The 24,539-nt window shown below is 55.2% G+C and overlaps 1 protein-coding gene across 1 annotated transcript in view; it reads left to right on the forward strand.

Moving 5' to 3' along the window:
* DUOX1 (dual oxidase 1) overlaps positions 1 to 24,539 on the forward strand; it is a 30,452-nt gene that overhangs the window by 4,992 nt on the left and 921 nt on the right. The window contains exons 5-33 of the mRNA XM_058294106.1: positions 123 to 310; positions 471 to 672; positions 766 to 932; positions 1,367 to 1,427; positions 1,540 to 1,636; positions 2,480 to 2,570; positions 3,460 to 3,562; positions 3,790 to 3,962; positions 5,005 to 5,180; positions 5,396 to 5,514; positions 6,093 to 6,230; positions 6,907 to 7,020; positions 7,761 to 7,960; positions 8,618 to 8,803; positions 10,879 to 11,104; positions 11,375 to 11,468; positions 11,707 to 11,882; positions 13,705 to 13,774; positions 14,170 to 14,295; positions 14,867 to 15,045; positions 15,236 to 15,466; positions 16,076 to 16,175; positions 16,438 to 16,487; positions 17,859 to 17,986; positions 21,093 to 21,246; positions 21,641 to 21,873; positions 22,134 to 22,292; positions 23,495 to 23,650; positions 23,908 to 24,036. Of these exons, the coding sequence (XP_058150089.1) occupies positions 123 to 310; positions 471 to 672; positions 766 to 932; positions 1,367 to 1,427; positions 1,540 to 1,636; positions 2,480 to 2,570; positions 3,460 to 3,562; positions 3,790 to 3,962; positions 5,005 to 5,180; positions 5,396 to 5,514; positions 6,093 to 6,230; positions 6,907 to 7,020; positions 7,761 to 7,960; positions 8,618 to 8,803; positions 10,879 to 11,104; positions 11,375 to 11,468; positions 11,707 to 11,882; positions 13,705 to 13,774; positions 14,170 to 14,295; positions 14,867 to 15,045; positions 15,236 to 15,466; positions 16,076 to 16,175; positions 16,438 to 16,487; positions 17,859 to 17,986; positions 21,093 to 21,246; positions 21,641 to 21,873; positions 22,134 to 22,292; positions 23,495 to 23,650; positions 23,908 to 24,036 (4,226 nt within the window). The remainder of the gene's footprint in view (positions 1 to 122; positions 311 to 470; positions 673 to 765; positions 933 to 1,366; positions 1,428 to 1,539; positions 1,637 to 2,479; positions 2,571 to 3,459; positions 3,563 to 3,789; positions 3,963 to 5,004; positions 5,181 to 5,395; positions 5,515 to 6,092; positions 6,231 to 6,906; positions 7,021 to 7,760; positions 7,961 to 8,617; positions 8,804 to 10,878; positions 11,105 to 11,374; positions 11,469 to 11,706; positions 11,883 to 13,704; positions 13,775 to 14,169; positions 14,296 to 14,866; positions 15,046 to 15,235; positions 15,467 to 16,075; positions 16,176 to 16,437; positions 16,488 to 17,858; positions 17,987 to 21,092; positions 21,247 to 21,640; positions 21,874 to 22,133; positions 22,293 to 23,494; positions 23,651 to 23,907; positions 24,037 to 24,539) is intronic.

Below are 24,539 nucleotides of genomic sequence, written 5' to 3' on the forward strand. Positions count from 1 at the left end.
TGGTTGGGGTGGAGGGAAGTGGGGTGGTGGGCTTGTGTGTGTAAGATGTAGGTACGCAGGGCAGGAAGGGAGTGGCCCTCAGCTGACTCCAGCATCCCATTCCCTTCCCCATGGGTGGGCAGGCTACCATGTGCTCTCAGACCTGGTGAGTGTGGAGAGACCCGGCTGCCCTGCCGAGTTCCTCAACATCCGCATCCCGCCCGGAGACAAAGTGTTCGATCCCGAGAAGCGCGGGGATGTGGTGCTGCCCTTCCAGAGGAGCCGCTGGGACCCCAAGACCGGACAGAGCCCCAGCAACCCCAGGGACTTGGTGAGATGAGGCAGGCGGTGGGATGGGGGACCCTGTGCTCCGACAGGGCAGGCGGGGTCGGGAGAGCTCCCCCCCCCCCCCCCCCACGGACACTCGCTGTGCCTGGTCCTCCCTGAGCCCCTCGGCTACCCACCCCCGGCTCACCGGTCGGCCCCCGCAGACCAACGAGGTGACCGGCTGGCTGGACGGCAGCGCCATCTATGGCTCCTCGCACTCCTGGAGCGACGCGCTGCGGAGCTTCTCCGGGGGCGAGCTGGCGTCGGGGTCCGACCCGGCCTTTCCCCGCGGCGCGCAGGAGACCCTGCTCATGTGGATCGCGCCAGACCCCGCGACCGGGCAGCGCGGGCCCCGGGGGCTGTACGGTGAGGCCGCGGGCCGGGGCTGGGGGCTGGGTGGGGGGCGCCTTGGTCTGGCGGCCTCTCATCTCCTCCCCTGCACCCCCACGGCCGAGGCAGCCTTCGGGGCCGAGCGAGGGAACCGGGAGCCCTTCCTGCAGGCGCTGGGCCTGCTCTGGTTCCGCTACCACAACCTGTGCGCCAAGAAGCTGGCCGGCGAGCACCCAAGCTGGGGGGACGAGGAGCTGTTCCAGCACGCGCGCAAGAGGGTCATCGCCACCTACCAGGTCAGCTGCGCCTCCTCCCCAGCGCCCCCCCCCCCCCCAGCTCCCATGCCCTGGGCCACAGCCGACTCCGCTTACCCTGCAGAATTCCCACCCTTGGAAAACCTCCACCCAGACATGCCCTTTCCAAGGGAGATACCGTTCTCAGAGAACTAATGTCTAGGAAAAACCCCTGAAATTAATAAGACAAAGAGCTTTTTATACAAGGGATTTTGCTTGTAATTATTTAGCTCTGCCTACCCGGCAAATCCCCTCCATCCTCAAGTGATCCACCCAGAGTGGCACCTTGGGGCCAGGCCTCCGCATCGCCCTTGTTTGAGTGACCTCTGTCATCACTGCCAGTGCCTGGTCCTCATCACTCCACCTGGGCCTACCCGGGCTTAGATCTCTCATCCGCACTAATTGTGCTCCCCCTCTTCCCCGACTCCTCCGCTCAGAACATCGCCCTGTACGAGTGGCTGCCCAGCTTCCTGCAGAAAACGCCCCCGAAGTATGCAGGTGAGGGGGTGGGGAGAGAGGATTGGAGTTTGGGAGGGCAGTATAGGGGGAGTTGGGGTGTTTTAAGGGCTAAATTCTACTGTCCTTTCTCTCTCTTCTCCCCTCTCCCCAGGGTACCGCCCTTTCTTGGATCCCAGCATCTCCCCTGAGTTTCTGGCAGCCTCGGAGCAGTTCTTCTCCACCATGGTGCCTCCTGGCGTCTACAAGAGGTGAGAGAGGGACTGTAGTGTGCGGGCGTTGGGAGAAGGGTCAGGTGAGAAAAATCTGCCCTCAGGAGCTCTCAATTACCAGCCTGAAGAGTGCTCATTCCCCAGGGAACAGTGAATGTAGAGAGGAAGAGAAACAAATTAAAAATAGGTACATCGTGGTTTCTAACCACATTTATGTCCATTTTTTTTGTGTCCCTGCAGATATTAACCCCCTGATTAAAGAAGGGCTGACTGAAGCCCAGTGGGTGGGTCACATAGCCCACTGGGTCTGAACTTCAAGTCTTGACACTATACTGGGAATATTTTTAGCTATAAGCCCAGGGTCTGAGGTTTACAAGCTTTGGGAGAAGTTATAAAACTGTGAGATTTGAGGAAAAATATTGGCTCCAAAATAATGAAAAAGAAACTTTAACATCAAAATGTACATATTTAATTACATTTTTATGAAACAGAGCATGTCAGCTTCTTTGTTTAAAATTGCATTCTGATTTAAAACAATTCATAGGCTGGATTTTCAGGCTCTGGAACAATTTCTAGGTATGCCTGATGATGGCTGAGGAATCATAGACAATTGAGTTATCTAGAGATAAGTAATTTCAAAAGACCAATAAAAATATATATTATGAATTGTATTTTTAGATGTTTGGTTTGATGTGGGATGAGCCTGTCCAAAAGTCAGATTGTCCAGACTCTACCTTCCAATATCTTCATGTGGCTTGACCATGTACCACCTCAGGGAGGTGATGGCCTGGCGCTTCTGGCTATGGCTGTGGAAACCAAAGCTAATGCCTGACATTGGGACCCCATGGCCTCAGTCACTGCTCCCTGCTCCCTGCATTTCAGAAATGCCAGCTGCCACTTCCAGGGGGTTGTCAGTCGGAACTCAAGTGTCTCCAGAGCTCTCCGGGTCTGCAACAGCTACTGGAACCGAGAGGTCAGGGCTGGGGGCACATTGTGTGAATGTATTTGTGTGTGTGTGTGTGTGTGTCTGAGGGTATGTGAGGAAAGTGGACCATAGGGCTGAGGCAGGCAGCTGAGATGGGTTGGGGTCAAGGAGAAAGTCCTAGGGGGTCTGAACCATCTCCCCTACAAATGACCAAGATGACCAGGTAGCTGTACATGGTCAAAAGTTCAATCCTGCGTCCTTACACAGAGCTGTGTGGGGGACCAGCAGACAGGTGTGGCTCTACATTAATTGCTGTCCCTAGGTCTTCCTCTCTCCTGACTCTGGGTCCCTTGTAGACCTTGGGGGACCTCAGCCATCCCAGCCCCTCAAGGAAACTTCCCAGTTAGACATTCCTAAGGAGGTGAGAATGTGCATGTGTGTTAGGGAGTTGGAGGAAGGATTCTAAGAGATTACCAGGGATAGTCTGTCTATCCAGATCAGATGAGTGTGTGTGAAAAACATTGGCCATTAATTTAAAATACAACCAGATGCTTTATTCTTGTCTTCATAAGATGGGAAGGGGAGGAGGAAGAGAAGGATGATGTTCGAGGAAGGCCTAGAACTGGAGTCATGGAGCCAAGCTGAGAGACACCTTAACATCCTCCTAGTACTGTTCCCTTTATTTTAAGGGGAGGATGCTGTGATTCAGAGAGGTTCTGTGACTTACCAAAAGCCACACAGCTAGTTAGTGATAGAGCAAGGACCAAGACCTAGATTTTCTAGTGCCTTTGCCAACCATACTGTCAAATCTCCTGAGACAGAAGAAGTAAAGTTTTAAGGCCCTTTGTGCTAGTCTCCCAGCAGTGTGGGAGGGAGCCTGGCTGCCCAACCTCTGGCTCCGTCAGTCATGTCCCTTTCCCTCTCCCTACTCCCAAAGCACCCCAGCCTACAAAGGGCTGAAGATGTGGATGCGCTGCTGCTGGGCATGGCCTCCCAGATTGCGGAGCGAGAGGACCATGTGGTGGTTGAGGACCTGCGAGGTGAGGCTGAGGCTGCTCCTGAAGGCTGTGCACCCCTGAGCCCGGGGAGGAGGTTTGGTTGGAGTCCAGGGCCAGGCAGGGAGGGGTGGCCAAGCCTGGGAGCCTATACTACACTTGCTGCTGAGAGAGCTTCTGACCCTCTGGGGCTGGGTGGAGCCTGGGGCCTGGGCTGGAGGCCACTGTGGTGGACTCAACCTCTCTCAGATTCGCGGGTGTCTCATTCCCAGATTTCTGGCCCGGGCCATTGAAGTTTTCCCGCACAGACCACCTGGCCAGCTGCCTGCAGCGGGGCCGGGATCTGGGCCTACCTTCTTACACCAAGGCCAGGGCAGCGCTGGGCCTGCCTCCCATCAGCCGCTGGCAGGACATCAACCCTGCACTCTCTGGGAGCAACAGCACAGTGAGGAGGGGTCAGGACCTGGGCGGTGAGATGGGGGGCCCAAGGCATGGAAGTTGGGTAGCAACACAGGGGCACCAGATACCCGGGCCAGGATTCTGCTTAGGACTCTGTGTGATTGTGCCTATTCAGCAAACATTTATCAAGCTTCTAGTGTACTCATATACTCTTCCCAACAACACCCTGAGGGAGTCTAGAAGGTCCTCGACTTTGGAACAAGCTGTGTTTTTTTTGTGCACTGGTGGGTGGAGAGGCCACTGTCACACCCTGAGCTATCATCACCCAGACGAGTGTCACTGCCTGCCAGCCAATAAGCCAGTTTTGGCCACATTATATCTTGACTCAGCAGTGTTTCTACAATTGAGTGCCTACTGTGTGGCATTTTATCCTATTTTATAAAATCGTTAGAAAGTGGATAATTGGAAAAGACCGATACAACAGTAATATATACATGGAGCTCATAAACTTATATAAAAGCAGAACGAAGGTAGGAATCATTAGGTACACCAAATAGCAAGTTCTTAGCTTCAGCTGGGCCTCATTGGAATTAGGCTGGTCAAGTGCTTATTAAATTGTATTAAATTGTGAGGAAAAGAACTAAAGAAAAGATCAGGTTGAAAAAGATGGCAAATCTATTGATTGCTGAAGACTGTCTAAAAACCAATGCGTTAGCAAGAATTTCATCTTTATTTTTTTAGTTCTAAAGAATAGAATCCTCTTATAACGCATCATTCTACCATTCAACTTTTGCACTTTCTGATTTTGCCCCTTCAACTTTCACACCCTTCCGAGAATGAGTTGTGAGCAAAATTTGGGGACCGCCTGCCTGTTTTCTTCCACCTGTAAAAGAGGCAGCTGAGTCTGTGAGAGGGTTCTGTTAGAGGAGTTAAAGCACTCAGAGCGATGCCTGGGGCATAATATGCACGATAGAAGAGTGAGGTATTGCTGTCATTGTTAACCCCCAGGCTAATCCCTGGGATCTGCCTCTTTGCTCAAAGGCAGGTGCCTCATCCTCCCACTTACTACTGCCCCCTCGCGGTCCCAGGTGCTGAAGGCCATAGCCGCCCTGTACAGCCAGGACCTGTCCCGGCTGGAGCTGCTCCCCGGGGGGCTCTTGGAGAGCCACGGGGACCCTGGGCCCCTCTTCAGCGCCATCGTCCTCGACCAGTTTGTGCGGCTACGGGATGGCGACCGCTACTGGTTTGAGAACACCAGGAACGGGTAGGGCCTGCCTGGGCCCCCACCTCAGACTCCCTCCTTTCCCCGCTTAGTCCTCAGACCCTCTGCCTGGCCCTAGAAAGCCACGGAGGGGGTCTGGAGGCCCCATCAGCCCTCCCCAGTCCCTGTGGGTTTCTTTGCTCCTCTGAGTTCCTGGGCCTGGGGTCCTGCCTCTCTCTCTGGCCACAGCAGCTCTCCCCACCTCTGCCCAACTCCAGGCTCTTCTCTGAAGACGAGATTGCAGAGATCAGAAACACTGCCTTGCGGGACGTCCTAGTGGCCGTCACCAACCTGAATCCCAGTGCCCTGCAGCCCAACGTCTTTTCCTGGCATGCGGGTGAGCAGCCAGGCGTGGCTGGAGGGGTGCTGGGTCTGGAGCCTGGCTGGGCTCAGCGTGGCTGGACAGGGGCCTCCAAAGCGGGGAGTGATCCCTGGTTCTGCCCTTGGGAACTTTGTTTCTGGGCTCCAGAGCTGCCACATACAGCTGCAGGGGTCCCCAGCAGAAGATGCCCTGCTGCCTCCAGCTTTGCTAGGCCATGGAAGTGCCTAAGTGAGGGCAGGAATGAGACTCAGAGAGTCCTGGTGAGGTGGCTCGTATTTGAGTTGGGATGGGGCTGGCGAAGGCGTAATTTTAGGAGTGCTGAGTATAGTAAGAATAATCCAACCCCTCCACAGTGATGACTCTGTGTGCAAACACATGTGTGTACACATAATGGCATTTGAGGGAGAGACAGGGATCGGATTTTGCTTTTGACCACACTTGTTACACAAGTAGACAAACTCCACGTTCTTGGTACAATGGTGGCAGTAAGGAGCCCCCTCTTCCCCTTCTGCCACCCTAACTTCCTCAGTGATCCTGTGCCAGAGTCTGAGGGCCCAGCACCCCCAGGACTCTGGCTCTCTCTTCCTCCCCAGGAGATCCCTGTCCACAGCCAAGACAACTCAGCACCGAGGGCCTGCCCACCTGTGTTTCCCTGGTTGTTCGAGACTATTTTGAGGGCAGTGGCTTTGGCTTCGGGGTTACCATTGGGGCCCTCTGCTGCTTCCCCCTGGGTAAAGTGATGGGCAGGGTGGGGCAGGGTGCAAACTGGGGGTGCTGAGGGTGGTTCCACCTATGACGACTGCACCGAGTACCATCCCTCCGGGCAGGTGAAGGAAACATCAGGGGAGAAGGGGACACAAAAAGTGTCTGGCCTGCAGATACATCAGCTAAGGGGAGAATTGCCTCATAATTCTCCTGAGGTCCCCTGAGTACCTACCTCGGTCAGGAGCCACGGGGAGTCAACAACCCACAGCTGTTAGCAGGAGCCGGGGCTGGGGGACTGTCAGAGGCAAACCAAGTGCCAGAGAGGGGGCAAGCATAGACTCTGGGGCAAGGGCTTGGGACTTAGTCTTCAGCAAAGTTGGAGGGTAGGGGGTCGACCAGCAGCCTGGTGGGATGAGTCCAGTCTCTGGCCCAAGGATTCTGAGTACATCTCTGATGGGGAAGAAACTCAAGTGGTGGAAGCAAGGGAGGCCAGGCAGGCATCTCAGATACTACGCAGAGCGCCCTCTGGGGTGCAAAGCAGCTCCTGGGGGAGGGTCACCTTTTGATACAGGTGAGAGAGGGCAGAGTCAGGAGCGGAGGCAACAGGGAATCTTACTAAGGAAAGGAGCTGGGAAAGGAGCCTCTTCCAGCTCCCCAGACCCCCATCTTCCCTTGAAAATCCTTCTGCCCCTGCCCCCCCAGTCAGCCTGCTCAGTGCCTGGATTGTCGCCAGGCTCCGGGTGAGGAGTACCAAGAGGCTCCAGGGCCAGGACCGCCAGAGCATCAAGTGTGAGAAGCTCGTAGGAGGTGTGCAAGGTAGGCCTGCGGCTGGCCAGGGTGTGGGGGGGAGAACACGGCTCAGGGCTGCAGCTCCGCACCTTCTCCCAGCAGCTTAAGGAAAAGGCCTCCTATTTTTAGGGCTGCAGGGCAGTCCAGCGCAGGTGGAAAATGCCTCAGTGGCATTAGGAAGAAGTTTGGCCTGGAATTCCCCATCTTCCATAGCTCCTCCCAGTGATCCCAGATAACCAGAGTATGGTAGATGGCTGAGGAAGCAGTCAGGTGATCCTGCCCTACATTTGACAGGGTTATTAGGTCTCAAATCCCTGAGAACCACTGCTCTGGGCATCTCATACTGGAATTTCAGGTAACAGAGAAGTCATTAAGGACAGTTTAGTGTCAGACTGACATTGTGTTGGAATCTTGGTTCCACCAGCATAGGCTATGCTATGGTGCCTTGGGCAGATTTTTTAAATCCCTCTAAAGCATTTGTAAAATAGGAGTAATAGCTCCTAGCTCATAGACTTAGGAAGGCTGAATGAGACCATCCATGCGAAGCACTTGATACAGTCTTGGGCTCCCAGGATTCAGGAAACGGTAGTTCTCATGGGCTATAGATCCAGCAGAACTATCAGGGAGGAGATGATCCTCAGGACCCAGGAAGGGGACAGGGAGCTGCGGGAGGCCTTGGGCTGACCCCAGCACTGAGCTGGCCCTCTTCCTCCCCACGTACCTCTGGGCTCAGCGGGCCCCGGCTGACCCCCTTGGTCTCTCCCCAGCGCTGGAATGGCAGGGCCGCAAAGAGCCCTGCCGTCCTGTGCTCGTGCACCTGCACACTGGGCAGATCCACGTGTTAGACGGCAGGCTCTCCGTGCTCCGCACCATCCAGCTGCGGGCCCCGCAGCAGGTCAACCTCATCCTGTCCAGCAATCGCGGACGCCGCGTCCTGATGCTTAAGATCCCCAAGGAGTATGACCTGGTATGGCCCCACTCTGCATTAGGCCTTCTCTCCACAGCCACAAGCAGGGAGGCAGCCAGGGGGAGGGGAAGAAGCCCTGGGTCAGGGGGTCAGGGTTTCTGGGGTCTAGTCCCTGGCGATTGTACCTGACATCTTGATAAACTTGAACGTGCTTGTCCTGCTCTGGGACTGCTGGATGATATGACCTCCACGGTTCCTTCTCACTCTCCCAGGCACAGCTCCCTTTCTAAGGACGTCCAGGCCAGTCCTAGCTGGGAGTACTTGAAAGAAGCTGAGGGAAAAAAAAGAGTAAAAGAAAGAAGCTAGGCCCTCCTCCCTGTCCCATTATTTCAGGACCTAATGAATTTTTAGGGAATTTGGAGCAAAGTTAAATCAGAGGCTTATCTTCAGCTCTGGCTCTGGCTGGCTCAAGGTTGCTGCCGCTGACCTCCCCTTCTCCCCTTCCCATCTCCTGTAGGGACTAGAGGAAAGAATGGCTTTGTACACTTGTCTTTGAATGCTAAGCAAGCCACTTAACCCCACTGAGCCCATGTCCTCTTCTGTAGAAGGTGCTAACAATCCCTCTTTTGTAAGGTAATCTCTTTCTGGTGGCCCACTGGCATGATCCCTGTAAAGTGCCTAATTTCAAGAGGCCTTGACAAGTGGCTGCCCCCACAGGTGCTACTATTTAACCTGGAGGAAGAGCGGCAGGCATTGGTAGAAAACCTCCGGGAGGCTCTGAAGGAGAATGGACTGAGCTTCCAGGAGTGGGAACTGCGGGAGCAGGAGCTGATGAGGGCGGCTGTGACGAGGGAGCAGCGAAGCCACCTCCTGGAAACCTTTTTCCGGCACCTCTTCTCACAGGTGGGCTCACATCTGTCCTGTGTATCTGCCTACAGTGATGCCTTTACAAGCATGAGGCCATGGGGTGACTCCAGGGAAAGTTAGCAGCCCTGAGTTCTCAGCCAATAATCAACTTCACTGAAATTTGGGCAAGGCACCTAACCTTTCTAGAAAGAGATGATCCTGCCTCCTTCCTGGCCCTACTCCCAGCTGTGAAGTGATGCCTAGGAGGGGGCTTCTCTGCCTGTGTCACTCATCTCTCTCTTCAGGGCTGCCCAGGCTTTCTGCCCACACTCATCCCAACCTGCCCAAAGGGCTTCAGGAGCCCAGGGTGAGACACGCCCGGCGGGGGCAGCGAGGGACCTAGGTTCACTTCTCTTTGGGGGAGTGCAGCTGCCATTACTGCCCACCTTGCTTACTTCCAAAAACTACTGGCGGGATGTAGGGAAACAAGATAAGAAGAGAAATGCAAGGGCTTGAGTCCACATCTGGCATGAAAATGAAAGGAGCCTGGGAGCAAAATACCAGTATGGAGGGAATATGGTCGTTATCGGATAACTACTCCCCACTGGGAAGATGGATGTGCACAAAGAGGAAGACAAAGAATGAGGGCCACAGAAGGGGTCCAGGAAGTAAGTGGTCTAGGAAATCAGAAAAGGTAGCAAAGCTTCAGGCTGATATAAAGTCATGGTGGAGGTGAGACTTGGCAAGGCCTCAAAAGTTGAAAATGTTTTGGCTCAGAAGAAATTAGAGAAAGGACTGAGCTGAGGTGCCCCATGGAAGGGCAGAAAATGAATGTTTGAAAAGAAGGAGCAGGTTTGGCTGGCTGGTGGAAGAATTCTCAAAGGGAAGCAACAATTTAATGAGCATTTGTTATGTGCCAGGCACATGCTTTATGCCATTTAGTCCTCAATCAAGCTAATGTGAACACACATAAAGACAGAGAGAGAACCAAGGAAGATCAGGTGGGCGGCTTGGCAGCCCCTCTGAGGCCTCTCACTGGCAGCCCTCAGCTGGGGTGATTCATTGTCAGGGCCACCACTCAGTTCAGGACCCTTCAGGGAGATGGGAACTCCCTGCCTGTGCTGGGAGGTGGGGGCCAGCTGCTCTATCCTGGGGGGTGGCTGGCACTCCCTGATATCTGCAGTGCTTTCAACTTTTCAAGCCTTCCCCACATCCCTTTCTGTTGGTTCTCAAAATAACCATGTGAGATAACTGGGGTAGAGACTTGCCTGAGGTCACACAGGGAGCAGAGCAATGAGGCAGAGTAAGTGAGGCAGTGGTAGGGACAGGAACCTCAGCATCTTGCCTCCAGCCCCAGGCTCTTTCCAGTAAAGCACCTGGTTTGAAGCCACAAGGTTTACTTCATGAAGCCATAATCAGGCTTGGACTGGGGAGGGGGCAGCTGACAGGCAGGAAAGACAGGCCCCATGGCCTGCAGCCCAGTTGCGTCCTTCGCCATCAGTTGTCCGCACAGTTCTCTGCATGCTGCCGCAGCTCCTGGATGGGCTGGAGATGGCCCATGAGGGGAAATTCCCTCTTCCTCAACTCAGCTGAGGTTCTGTCTTGGTCAAAACTCTTTTGGATGCAAGTGACAGAAACACCCTCAAACTAGCCCTGACAAAAGGGACCTGACTGAGTATATAGGGTAGATCGGGGTCCCTGAAGGAAAGACAGCAGACTGGCCTTGAAGGGACCAGGGAAGGGAAAGCTGTCAGCAAACAAGGCTACTCCTCTCTGAGACTGCCTCAGTTTTCCCTGTGCCTCTGAGCACTTGGATGAAGACAGTACACAACTTGTGAGTGTTTTTGTGCTGAGGTCAAGTCAGCAGCTGGCTGGGACCTCTTAGTCGCAATTCCAGATCCCCAGCTTGGGACAAGTGTGCACCCATGGCCCAGTCAGCTGAGGCAAAGGGCCAAGGCTCTGTAGACCAAACGTGGCTCCGGGAACCCACCCAGAGGGCTGCTGGGGTAGGGCTTAGGGGAGGGAGTGCCGGGCAGACTTCTCCAAAGTGGCTCGTACAAGTCTCAACTGGCCTCCAACCCAACCAAGCCTCGTCTCTTTCTCTCCCTCTCTTTGCTCATGTGTGAGCGCAGGTTCTGGACATTAACCAGGCAGATGCAGGGACCCTCCCCTTGGACTCATCGCAGAAGGTGCGGGAGGCCCTGACCTGTGAGCTGAGCAGGGCCGAGTTTGCCGAGTCCCTGGGCCTCAAGTCCCAGGACATGTTCGTGGAGTCCATGTTCTCTCTGGCCGACAAGGATGGCAATGGCTACCTGTCCTTCCGGGAGTTCCTGGACATCCTGGTGGTCTTCATGAAAGGTGGGGGGAGGAGGGTGTGACTGTCGAGATGAGAGGATGGCAGGGGCTGGGGACAGCGGCTGGAGTGTGCCTGACCTGCTGGAGGTGGGGAAGCACTGGGGGCAACTCCCCAGTCATGGCAAATGCCTGGGAGCACCCAAGTAGGGGTCAGGTAGCAGAGCAACTCTTTGCCATGTCCAGCAGTGGGTCACTCTGTGGGGAGGCCCCCTCTGGCCAGCTGGGGGTTCAGGCCAATGGGCTGGGCTCCTCAAGGAGTCCTCCTTCTCCCAGGCTCCCCTGAGGAGAAGTCTCGCCTTATGTTCCGCATGTACGACTTCGACGGGAATGGTCTCATTTCCAAGGCTGAGTTCATCAGGATGCTGAGGTTGGTCCTATGGGACAGCCAGGAGAGTGGGCCAGGGCAGGGGCTGCCGGGAGAAAGCAGTGGGAAAAGAAGGAGCAGAAGGGTAAGTGGCAGGGGCCTCCTTCTTACCCATTTAATCAGAGACTCTTAGAGCCAGTGAGGTTCCACCAGTCTGGGCCCTTGCATTGGGCTCTGAAGGCCACTGGGAAGGTCAGTGGAGCCTTGTGTCTGGGTCCCAGGCTCTTTCCCCCCACCTCAGGTCCTTCATCGAGATCTCCAACAACTGCCTGTCCAAAGACCAGCTGGCCGAGGTGGTGGAGTCCATGTTCCGGGAGTCGGGCTTCCAGGACAAGGAGGAGCTGACGTGGGAGGACTTCCACTTCATGCTGCGGGACCACGACAGCGAGCTCCGCTTCACGCAGCTCTGCGTCAAAGGTGGGGCTGCCTGGTGGGCAGCGTTGATGTGTCCAGCAGGCAGAGGAGGCACAGTGCCTAGGGCCCACATACTTTTAGGAAAACGTGAAGATGTTTTAAAATTTCTTTTAAAATCAGGAGGGGAAAATGAACATCATCATAATAATGAATATGTAATATTAACAAAGCCATCCTGGAGTATAGTCTTCTTTATACCAATGCCATTGTAAAGTATAATTTCTCTTTTATTTTTTTGTGGAGGAAGGGGCCCAAGAAGGCAAAAGTGCCTAGAGACCACGGAGGTCATAAAATATCCCTGCCAGATGATGGGCTGGGTCAGAATGGGGTTGGGGAGGGCAGCTGGAACCCTTCTCTCCCTGCTCCAGGTCAAAGGCCCTTGCGCCTGGTGCCCAGGGCAAGGATGAGACACTGTCTCCTCCTTACAGCCCCATGGGGCCACTCCTCCTTCAACTGGGGTGTTGGGCTGGGGGGCTGCTCTGGTTGATTCTGCCACACATCCCCTGGGGGAGTGCTCATTAAATGTTTCCTTACTACCTGAAGACCCACTTCTGTTGTTCCTCTCCCGACACCCCCACCCGCCATGTCTGACTCAGGAGGGTGAGGGCTAGAGTCAGGAAGGGGGGTAGGAAGGAGGTAGGGGGTCTGTCGGTGGCCTGCCTTGATTGGGGGAGTGGGGGAGTGAGAAAAGGCACAGATGAGCCTCTGGTCAGGGTTCCCCCCATCCAGGGAGTGAGGGGGAGATGGGAGAGAGGAGGCCCAGTACTCCTGATTCTGCAGCACCTTCACCTTCCCAAGGCAGCCTGGGTGGCAGGGTAGCTGAGGGCAGGGGCAGGGGCCTGGCAGGGAGCCCATCCCAGAGTCCCTGAGAACATCTAGCCCCTGGTAAGCGGAGTAGAATCGGGCTTGGAGAATGAGGATTAAGTAGGTTAGCACTGAGAATTGTTTTGTTTTGCTTTTTAATTGTTATTGTGCTTTTTCGTTTTTCCCAAATTTTATTTTGAAAATTTAAAAAAAATCTTCAGAAAAGGTGCAAGAATAGTATAAATAACATCCCTATATACCCCTCACCTATATTTGCCATTTGATACCATTTTGCCATGTGTGCTGAACCATTTAAGAGCATTTAAGATTTAGTATATTTGAATGTAACATTAAAAAAAGACAAAAAAATCATTAAAAAAATAATTAGTATAGAAATCTATACTTTGTCTCAAATTCTCTGATTTCATTGTGTCCAGTTCAATCACTTTTGGCTTCTGGGTTGTAGACCAGAGTAATCGTCAGGGTTTAGTTTTGCACTTGGAAGTGACCTTAAGATTCCCAGGCCTCCTGTGAGAACCTGTGTTTGCAGCTCAGCCTTGCCCTGCTCCTCAGTGCTCAGCTCAGACAGGGAACAATGGGGTGGCTGCTGGGAGGTTATTCCCTACCCCATCCCCAACATTTTATTATGAACATTTTCAAAACTAGAAAAGCTGAAAGCATTTTACAGTGATCACTTATTTGCCCACCACCTTTATTCTATGTTTAACTCCTGGGAGGTTTTACGCTGGAAGGTTTTAAGCAGGGTTTTTGTGGGCAGGTTACATACATTTCCTGAACTCTCCCCCATAGGCCTGACACCAGTCCCAGGAGTGGGACTTTTCTTTGGCCTTCTCCCTGCTCACCTGTGACTGGGTCCAGCTCTCATGTGGGACAGGGCTAGGCTGGGCCATCCAGAGGCAGGACCTCCCCTGGCCAGAGCTCCTTGGCAGTGTCCAGACATGGCGGGAGGTGCGGTACATTTGAGTCCTGAGCTGTTCCATAGCCTGGCTCTGCACTGCAGGGGTGGAGGTGCCTGAAGTCATCAAGGACCTCTGCCGGAGAGCCTCTTACATCAGCCAGGACCAGCTCTGGTGAGCCCCCATCTGGGATGACTGGAGGTTGGGTGGGACCAAGGAGTTGCTGTTTCTGTCCTCAGAATGGCTGGGATCCGGGCTGCCCTTAGCCCATGGAGTGCCTTTGTATAAATTACACAAGTTGGACACAGAGAGACATCTGGATTTCAGCACTCACTTGCTGCCTGGGCCAGATGCCTGTGTGAAGGCCACTGCCTTCTTCCTTCTTTGTTGGCTTTGGCTGGGACCCCCAGGGGCCGACTCGTTCCCTCAGTGAGTCTGTGGGAGCACCTGCTCTCCCCAGCTGAGAGCTCTGACCCCTTCTCCAAGGAGTGAGTCTGGAGAGAGACCAGGGGCAGAGAGGACAGAGGCTCAGGTGGTTAAGGCCCTATCTCCTGCCATTCCCATCACAGTCCTTCTCCCAGAATGAGTGCCCGCTGTGCACGAAGAGAGCTCGAGGCCGAGCTGATACCCCAGAGACTGCAGTGCCCCATGGACACAGACCCTCCCCAGGAAGTTCGACGGAGGTTTGGCAAGAAGTAGGTCTGCTCCTCTCCTTAACCCCAGTCAGTTCATCCCTCCTCTTAGCATAGGGCATTGGTTACTTGGTCCCAGGCACTTTCCTACATGGTGGGGGTGTAGGCAGGAGGAACAGTTCCTGCCCAAGAACGTCGCTGATAAATGTTGTAAGGGTGGTAAGAGCAAGGGGCTTTGGAACTCAAAAGGACTCACCTCTGCCTGGGAGGTCAGGGAAGCCGTCCTGCAGGTGTCCTTTGAGCCTCCAGTAAAGGCTGAGAAGGAGAGCTGGGTGGGGGTTGGGAGCTACAGACCTGGGAGAGGTCTGGGTATGAGTGGGCAGTGGGGTAGGTGGAAGGGAACCCCTGAGATAAGCTGACCCCTGAAATGAGCTGACCCCTGAAATGAGGTGACCGTTCAATGACCGCTTGAGAAGCCGCTGCCTCCACCTACAGTCTATCCTTTGGAATCCGAACCCTGCTTGGGCGGGAGGACTCGGCGCCCTTTCCTCCAGTGCCTGCCCCCCTCCGGGGAGCGGGGCTCCACTGGTGTTGGGTCCGTGGGGGCAGAGGGCCAAGGTTCCCTGTCTCCCAGGGTAACGTCGTTCCAGCCCCTGCTCTTCACCGAGGCGCACCGAGAGACGTTTCAGCGCAGCCGCCGCCACCAGACAGTGCAGCAGTTCAAGCGCTTCATCGAGAACCACCGGCGCCACATCGGCTGCGTGGCCGTGTTCTACGCCATCGCCGCGGGCCTCTTCCTGGAGAGGGCCTACTGTGAGTGCCGCGCGCGTGCGGGCCCGGGTGCGACCCAGAGGCGCCCCGGGGCGGGGCCTACTGTGGGTCCCGGGCCTCCCTGGGAGCGGGGCCCCTGGAACACAGACCCCGCCCCGAGGCCTGTCCGTGGGTAGCGGGTGGGGGGGCTGCGGGCCATGACCGCCCCTCACCTGCCTGGGCCCCTCGGCAGACTACGCCTTCGCCGCGCACCACATGGGCATCACGGACACCACCCGCGTGGGCATCATCCTGTCGAGGGGCACGGCGGCCAGCATCTCCTTCATGTTCTCCTACATCCTGCTCACCATGTGCCGCAACCTCATCACCTTCCTGCGAGAGACCTTCCTCAACCGCTACGTGCCCTTCGACGCCGCCGTGGACTTCCACCGCCTCATTGCCTCCACGGCCATCGTCCTCACAGGCAGGGCCTGGCGTCCCGGGCTTCTTGCCGCGTCCCCCCACCCCCCGATGGCTTGACCTCCTCGAGAGCCTCCTCCCCATCTACTTTCCCTTTGACCCTGCCCTTTCCTGACCCCTCCCTGTCTCTTTCCTCTCCTCCCCCCCAGCTGCACACACCCCTTAGTGTAAGTCTTGGAAGTCGTTCTCTGTAAGGATGGCGTTGGCCGGGGAAACCGTGTGCACTAAGCCAGGAGCCCCTCATGGGTGCCTCTTCTCCTGCTTTCATGGGTACCTCACCAACCTCCAGCTCCCTGGTTACTAACACCCCAGAATGGGAGCACCAAGTGTTTTCTCTCCCAGGGTGTGTATATTTTAAAACATGACTCCAGCAGAAAGCAAAGGAATGAACTTCTAATGGTGTCCCCTCACCCTCGTGGTGGTGGTCATGTGTGGTGAGCAGAGGGCGGGAGGGGGAAGGCCAGGAGGTGGACTAGAGATCAGAAGTGCAGGCCTGTAGGCTTCTTCCTCAGGCTCCCACGTCTGGGTGGCCCGAGGTCCTCCCTGGGCTGAAGGGGTTGAGTCCCTCTGCTGCTCAGTCCCCACGTAGCCTCACCCTGCTGGTCTTCCTTAGTCTTACACAGCGTGGGCCACGTGGTGAACGTGTACCTGTTCTCCATCAGCCCGCTCAGCATCCTCTCCTGCCTCTTCCCTGGCCTCTTCCGTGACAATGGGTGAGTAGGTGTGTGGGTGTGGGAGGGGGTACAGTAGCCCTGTGAGGGGATGGGCCCAGAAGAGAGTGTCACCTCCTAGGCTATGGGACAGACTGAGGAGTGTCGGTGCATGTGAGGGAGACTCGACGGCCAGCCAGGTCCCCTTGCCCATGTCAATAGACAGGGAGACTGGAGCTGGGCTGTGGGCCTCCCCTGGAGGGTCCTTTCTGGGAGTCCCAGGGATCTCTTCTCAGGCTTCTTCCTTGCTCTCCGTTCCTCACAGGTCTGAATTCCCCCAGAAGTATTACTGGTGGTTCTTCCAGACAGTGCCAGGTAAAAGTCTTTCCTCCCTGCTCTGGGGATGGCTGGGCCTGGCTCTGAGTTCCAGAGTCTGGATTCTTTCTGCCACAGGCAACCCAGATTCACTTGCTCAGCTTTCACGGTGAGTCAGGTTCTGCTCTGGCCCTGAGACGACTCTCCAGGGCAGTAGGAGACTCTGAGTCTCCTCTCTGGAGCTTGACTGGGCTCCCACGCCCGCAGTGGACCAGTTTCTCCCACACCACACACACACACCCCTACCATGCCGGGGCCCCAGCTGCATGGGAGAGGGACCGGGCTCTTTGTCAAGCCCGACGGAGGTGCACCTCCCCTCGTAGCCTGCCTTGACAAGGGCTGTTTAGAGGCATGTTCCTAACTCCCCATAATCACCATTTTAGAGCTATTAGCTGTGAATCTATTCAAACTCTTCTTGAGCCTATTTATATTTTCAGTCTGTTCCCTCCTTGGGGTAACATTTTCTACACGTGCTCTTCTCTGTGAAACACAGCATGCCTTTTTTTTTTTTTTTTTAAATCTTAAAATGATCTGCTTTGAAGTTCAGAGGATGCTTGCTAATTCTTGCACTCTGGGATTTGGCGGATAAGGCTGTGCTCATGCGCTCCTCTCCTTTCAGGACTTTATAGGCTTTGATTAGATCCCTTCTTAACCTTTGCTTTTCCATACTGAGGAGCTCTAATCTTCCTAATTTCTGCCACTCTCCTCCTTGATCACCTGAGGGGCTCTTCTCCCCTCACCCCCACACATGTACGCGCACACCCTCCCAGCAACCTGAGTGGCCTCACAATACCGTGAGCCTAGACTCCCTCTGGGAGGAGGGGCCTCCCATGCACTCAGGGCTGGGCCCACGTGGGCCCTGGTCCATGAGCAGGGACAGGGTGGTCGCACCCACTCACTCACTGTGCCAGGACTCATGCTGTGTGCAGTGGCAGCCGAGTGGAGTGGTGCAGAGATGTGGACCCAGCCTTGACTCCATAAGGGCAGAGCCTGCAATTTCCAGCATCCGGCCCAGAGTAAACAGTCCCTGCATTCATTCATTCACCCCTGCACAGGGGCCTGGGGATCCAGTTGTAAACTAACCTAGCCTGGTGTCTGCCCTTGTGGACCTGAGACTCAGGAAAGTGACAGAGAGGAAACAAATGACACAGGTGCTTGAAAAATGAAAATTGCAGCAAGGGCTATGAAGGAGGAGTAGGATCTGTTGAAAACTGCCTGTGACCAGTGGTGTGGGGGAGGGGGACAGAGGAGGGTGCTGGGGCTGTCCCCAGGCAGTGGGGTGAAGAGGGGACCCTGACCCTTAGAAGCCTTGGAAGAAGTCCCCTCTGCAAAGCACTGTCCTCTGCCCTTCACCTACACGTTTATTTGCAGGACTCACGGGGGTGCTGCTGCTCCTGGTGCTGGCCATCATGTATGTCTTCGCCTCCCACCACTTCCGCCGCTGCAGCTTCCGGGGCTTCTGGCTGACCCACCACCTCTACATCCTGCTTTACATCCTGGTGAGGGCTGTTGGCTGTGAGCCAGGCCAGTGGTGTCTGGGCAGGATGTTCCCACGGAGGCAGTGAGGGCTAGGACATCAGTTCTCCACTCCCTCTTGAAAGGTGCAGATTAGTGTGGGGCCCTCCAATAGGGTAACCCAATACGCAACACTTGGAAGGATGACTCCCTGGCACGGGGTTTTGCAGAAGCAGCCCTGTGAAGTTGATCTACATTCCCAGCAGACACCCCCACCTCATTTCTGCCCAGTCAGACCTCACAGAGAAGCTAAACCAAACCCCTAAGTCCCAGCTGTGTCCACCAGTTGATGGCATGGCTGCCAGCCTTCAAGAGGCCCAGGGACCATATGGACCTGTCTGTCACCTGCCTCCAGGCAGAACTGCACTCCATCACCTAAGTCTGCACTCCATCACCTAAGTCAGACTGGCTCCTCTTGTCTGCCCGCCTCCTCCCTGGTGCAGTCCCCTCGTCACTGACATGGAGGAGGTCTCTTTCCACTTCTCCTGTGCCTCAAGCCCTTCATGAGTCTGAATCCCCATGTGCTTTCAGAACAGATCTGTCCCTTCTTTGGCAACTGTGGCTAAGTTGTCGCTTCCTCCCCACTCTCCTGATTAAAGGTGGAGTTCCAGGAGTTCCACTATCCTGGTATCCGGTAGTGGGTGGAGATGATGTTCTTGTTCCTGGTAATAAGATACCCTCTTTCACCTAGACAGGAGACCCAGAAGAGTGGCCGACCTGGCTCCCTAAGGTCAAGAGCCCCTTCTGATTTATCCTTGTATTGTGGGGATCACTGGAGTTCAGAGTTACCACAAGTCAAGAGTATGGAAAGCGCAGGCCCCTCTGCTGGGCAGTCAGCCCTGGCTGCTTGGGAGCGTCACTCCTGAGGAGTGATCAGGGCCAAAACACTCTCTTCCTTCCCATTCACCCCAAGCGTGGCCACTTGACTGCAGGCAGAAAGAGGTTATAAGAAAAGGACTCCAGTGTAGAGTGGCCCGGGGGAGGATATCCAGGCTCCTGATCCAGACAGACGAGGGCAGGGCTAGCACATCAGAGATGAGGGGGCTGGCTGTTCCCCCAGCCCCTCGGCCAACCATGAGTCTGCTGCCACTTCATGGTTTAAAAGGAAAGCCAACACAAAATGGCGTGTGAAAACAGAGGAGGAGTCTGAGGTCACTCTGCCATGGTATTCAGCCTGGTTGGATGTTCAGAAGCAGGTGTGGCTCCACAATGAAAGACAAGGTGGGGAAACCAGAGCCTGTGCTGGGACGAGCTCGGAGAGGTTTAAGGTAGACTTGTGCGGAAAGGTTCAAGAATTTGGGAACACTCAACCAGGGGAGTAGAATGAGGAACCAGAGTTCAGCTTAACAGGTCTCTATTGAGGGTCTAGTATGTACTGGCTCTGCACTAGGGCCAGCCAAGGAGGGGAGACCTCTCACCCTTACTCTTGAGGAACTTTTGCTATAGAGATAAGTACCACACATGTGAAATGACCAAAATGGACAGACAGTGTAGGAGTCATTGCCAAACTGATAGCTCCAAACAGTAAACTACAGGAGCTCATCAAAGGGAATTTCATTTGGGTCAGACTGGGTAGGGAAGGCTTTGGGGAGGAGATGGGACTCAGGCCAAACCTTTAAGGACAGGTAAGGTAAAATTTGACTGGGCCAAGTAGAAACCAAAAAAAAATTCCAGGTAGAAGGAAGGGCACGAGCCCAGGTACAGAGGTGGGAAGGATGATAGAATATTCAGGGGACAGAGGAGATAGGCCTGGCTGTGGAGCGCCACAGGGAAATAGGTGGCAGCAGGACTTGCTGGTGGATGTGTGCAAGCTGTAGCTGAAGAGCTGCATGCAGCTCAGTGGAGAGGCCTTGCGAGGATGTAGGAAGAAAGGAGCAGAGGATGAGGAAATCAGGCTTGGGTAACACCCATGCCTGGGGTGGAAGAGGCAGGGAGCCCAGAGAGGAGATAGAAAGTGAATGGTCCCAGAGGGAGAATGAGTAGAGCAATGCTGCAGAAACTAGAGTGGCAGGAGGGGGTGGTCTTTAGGGCTACAGGCTGCAAAAGTGGGGAGCCAATATGGTCAGGAAGGAGACTTTGGCCATGCGTGGTTCCATGGGCCCTTAGTGAGCAGGTCCTGAGGCGTGGTAAGGCCAGAGCCAGACTGACCTGGATTCAGGAGCAAGCGAGTGGGAGGACAGGGGACAAGGAGTGTCTGATCACCTCTTAGACAAGTTTGTTAGGGAAAGGACCAGAGCTGGACAAAACCTGCCAGTTATTTTATAGGCAAGAGGGGACTGGCTAGGTGTTCTTAGTCTCCAAAAGGAGAGGATAAGTGGAGGAAACTCCTTTCTTTGACTCAACGTTGTTTAAGTGCTCGCCATGTGCCAGGCAGAAACCATGAGAGCCTGAGAGAATAGTGGCAAGCAAAAAAGGACCCACAGTCCTTACTTCTACAGTCCAATGGGAAACAAAAGTAAACATGTAAGTGAAGACTGAGGGAAGGCTGGTGAAGGTAGCGTTTTTGCAGGTACCTGAAAAATGATTTGGAGCTAGCCATGGGAATAAGCATGGAAAAGCATTCTAGGCAGAGGGAATAGCAAGTGCAAAGGCCCCGAAGCAGAAAGCACATGCCACGATTGAAGAACAGGCAGAGGCAAGTGCTGGCAGGCAGAGGCCAGGGTATTGCAGCACCCCATAGTACAATGGGAATCCACTAAGGCTTTTAAGCAGGGGATGACATGATATGATGAACTTTAAAAAAAAAAAAAGAACCACAGTGGCTGCCATGAGAGATTGGATTATAGTGGGGCAAGAGGAGAAAGGAACAGACCAGGTGAGAAGCACCTGCATGAGTCCAGGTGAGAGATGACCTGGCTTGGCCTAGGTGGAGTCAGCAGAGATGGAGGGAAGTAGATAGAGTCACATTCACCATGGAATGTTTTGAGAATGGAGTTGGGGGTGGGTAGATTGTCACCTGGAAGAAGCACGGTAGATGGTGAAGTGGGGTTTGTCAGTCAGTACAGGGAGGATGCAGGCAACAAAGGCCCAACCTGGCCTCAGACCTTGTGGCTGCAGCTGGGTCTGAGATGTTCTATTCGCTGTATCCAGCTCATCATCCACGGCAGCTTTGCTCTGATCCAGCTGCCCCGTTTCCACATCTTCTTCCTGGTCCCAGCGCTAATCTACGTGGGAGACAAGCTAGTCAGCCTGAGCCGGAAGAAAGTGGAGATCAGCGTGGTGAAGGCAGAGCTGCTGCCCTCAGGTACAAAGCCTGAGGCTGTTACGGGACCAGCTTGATGGCACTGAGGATGCTGACCGAGCAGGGACAGAGCCTGAACCACACAGTCTCCTGGCCTGGCCCCATGGCATTGGCTCAAGGACCAGGGTAGCAGGCATGAGGGAGGGGGAAGAGGAGCTCTTTGCCAGGGGACCTCAGTCTCTCTCACAGCAGAGCGAGGAGGAGCCCAGGGCTCGTCCCTGCTGACCACCAGCTCCAGTGCTGCCTAGCCTCTTCTCAAGGTAGACGTGGCCTGGGTGGGGGAGGCCTTCCCTCTCATGTTCTAGAAGCAGAACAGGCTACGGGTAGGGGAACTCCCAGGAGGCTGCAATGTTGCTGGATTCAGGGCAGCAGACTCTCGCCCACCACTCTTCCCCAGGAGTGACCCACCTGCAGTTCCAGCGGCCTCAAGGCTTTGAGTACAAGTCAGGGCAGTGGGTGCGGATCGCCTGCCTAGCTCTGGGAACCACCGAGTACCACCCTTTCACGCTGACCTCCGCGCCCCACGAGGACACGCTCAGCCTGCACATCCGGGTGGCAGGACCCTGGACCACTCGCCTCAGGGAGATCTACTCACCCCCAACGGATGACAGCTGTGTCCGATACCCAAAGGTGCCCAGACCCGGGCCAGGCATGCCACATGCTCCCACATCCCCTTAGCAGGCCTTGGCCCTACAGCACCAGATACCACTGTGTTCCTTCCTGTCCCCATCCAGACACTGAATAATGCCACAAACCCCGACTCCCCCTCACTTTATAATGCTCGGTCAGGCTGCAAGGGATCTAAGGTATCTGCCTTCCCTGCCTCTTATTTCTGCCTCAGAAGTATGGTAGGGGCCAAGCCTAACTCAAACCCACTTCCCTCCCTGCAGCTGTACCTCGATGGACCATTTGGAGAAGGCCATCAGGAGTGGCATAAGTTTGAGGTGTCAGTGCTGGTGGGAGGGGGCATTGGGGTCACCCCCTTTGCCTCCATCCTCAAGGACCTGGTCTTTAAGTCATCAGTCAGTTGCCAAGTGTTCTGTAAGAAGGTGAGCCCCCTACTTCCACCAGCCCAAGGTTGCTGCCTCCTTATCACTGTGCCCTTCAAGCCTCCAGTTCAGGCCTCCATTATTTGGGCAAGGACTAGGTGGCCTGACACCCAGAGCAGGCCAGGATATCCCAGACCTTAAGGACAGAGTTGGTCCATTGATGCCCTAAAGCTCCTGCTTGGTTTACAAAGGCTCCTTCTCTGTTGTGAGGTACCCCAGGTAGGATTTGCTTCCAGGAGATCCTCCAGTTAGGATCGGAGGGAAGTGAAGAAACCATTCCTTCTTACAGAGAAGACCAGCCCTTGGAGCATTGTCAAGCTGGGTTTGGGAGAAGAAAAGGAATGCTTGGGGTGTGGCACAAGTAAAACTGGCTCTGCTCTCAAGAGGGAGAGGAGGGGAGCTGGAGGTGACAAGGTAGGGCCGGTGGGTCAGGTTGGCCCCAGGAACACAGCCAAGGCCCTCAGGCCCTCGGGCCCCTCCACACTGGGCCCTTACCCCTAGTGTGGACTTGATGGCAGGCTTCTGCTTGCCTGGGCTGGCAGGTGAGTCAGGGGTGCAAGAATGCAGCGGGCAGAGGCCCAGCCCATATGCTGTCAGCATCCAGAGGGTGACAGACAGCTCCCCTCCTCTGTCCATGCCAGGTCTGCCTCTGCTTCTTACCCACAGAGCCCTTTGTCTCCCCCTCAGAAGCTGGAGATGGAACTCCCCTAGGAGCAAGGCTACTAGGGCAGCCCACCCCCCTGCCCCCACCCACCCCTGCACCGGTCTCTTTGAGCCCATTCCCATCCCCTCCCAGGGAGCTGGTTGGGACTTCCCTGAGAATCACCCTTCAGCTGGACCCTCTCCCTCCAGGCAGCCTCTAGGTGAGGTACCTTACAGCCTGAGCAGGGCCCATTGGCAGGACAGGTTCAGCGTGAAAAAGCCACCTCCCACCTGGGCATCTCTTCAGCTCACCATTGCCAAGGGTCCTTTCTCATTCCCCCAGGATCTCTCTCACTTCCACCTCTCCATGTCCTAGGGCAACCCCATCTCTGGCCTCAGAACCTAGCCCTGTGGCCCCCACACTTCATCTCCCCAGGCTGTCTGGGGGAGAGGCACATGCTGACCGAGGTCAGAAGGGTCCTAATCCTCAGGCTGGCGACCCCTGAGATGTGGGGAGCCTGAACTGAGCTGGGTCCCAAGCTCCAGCCATGCCTCCCCAGATCTACTTCATCTGGGTGACGCGGACACAGCGGCAGTTCGAGTGGCTGGCTGACATCATCAGGGAGGTGGAGGAGAATGACCACCAGGACCTGGTGTCTGTGCATATCTACATCACCCAGCTGGCTGAGAAGTTCGACCTCAGGACCACCATGTTGGTATGTCAGCGCCAGCCTGGCAGGGCTGCTCAGTGGGTAGGTGGGTTAAGAGGGTTGGCTGGGTTAGGCAAGGTGGCCAAGGCAGGTGGGTGGACAGGCAGACCCAGCTGGCAGGGGACCAAGAGCGGATGGCTCCTATCCTCAGCCTCCAGCTTGATCTCCACCCCCGTCCCTCTCCTGGGCTGTGGACTGGCTCTGACTGGGTGATGACCCTGGTTGTACCTGGTCATGAGCCTCCCGCTCCCCTCCCTCTCCAGTACATCTGTGAGAGGCACTTCCAAAAGGTTCTGAACCGGAGCCTGTTCACGGGCCTGCGCTCTGTCACCCATTTTGGCCGCCCTCCCTTTGAGCCCTTCTTCAACTCCCTGCAAGAAGTTCATCCACAGGTCAGTTCCCCCTGGCCCCCAACTCTAAGTTTTCTCCACCTTAATCATATGGGGTCTCAGCCAAACTCCCAAACCTGCTCCATCAGGGAAGGAACTGGCTGAAGAGAACTCATCTCCTGGGAGACTGGTGGGTAATGGAATGGAAAAAGATAGGTGGGGGTCACCCTGAGGGACTAAGGGATGAGGCAGGGGACATGCACTTGCCACCCCTGAAGCCATGATGCCTGTCTGAAAGGAAGAACACAGTGACTGAGCTAGTCCTTGGCATAAACTCAGATTTACCCTCACCATTGACATTGAGCCAGCCCTCACCTGGACCCTGAGTTAATCTTCATCTCAAACACTGAGCTAGCCACTAGTCTCATAAATGCTGGGCTTGCTCTCAGTGAGACCGTAAGCATCCCTCAACTTGAACACTGGATAACCCAGCTTCTAGAAGAACTGCTGATCTAGCACTCACCAAAACTAACTTATAAACACTGAGTCAACCCTCACCATGCATG

Source organism: Dasypus novemcinctus, chromosome 3, assembly GCF_030445035.2.
Source record: "Dasypus novemcinctus isolate mDasNov1 chromosome 3, mDasNov1.1.hap2, whole genome shotgun sequence".
Taxonomy (NCBI): domain Eukaryota; kingdom Metazoa; phylum Chordata; class Mammalia; order Cingulata; family Dasypodidae; genus Dasypus; species Dasypus novemcinctus.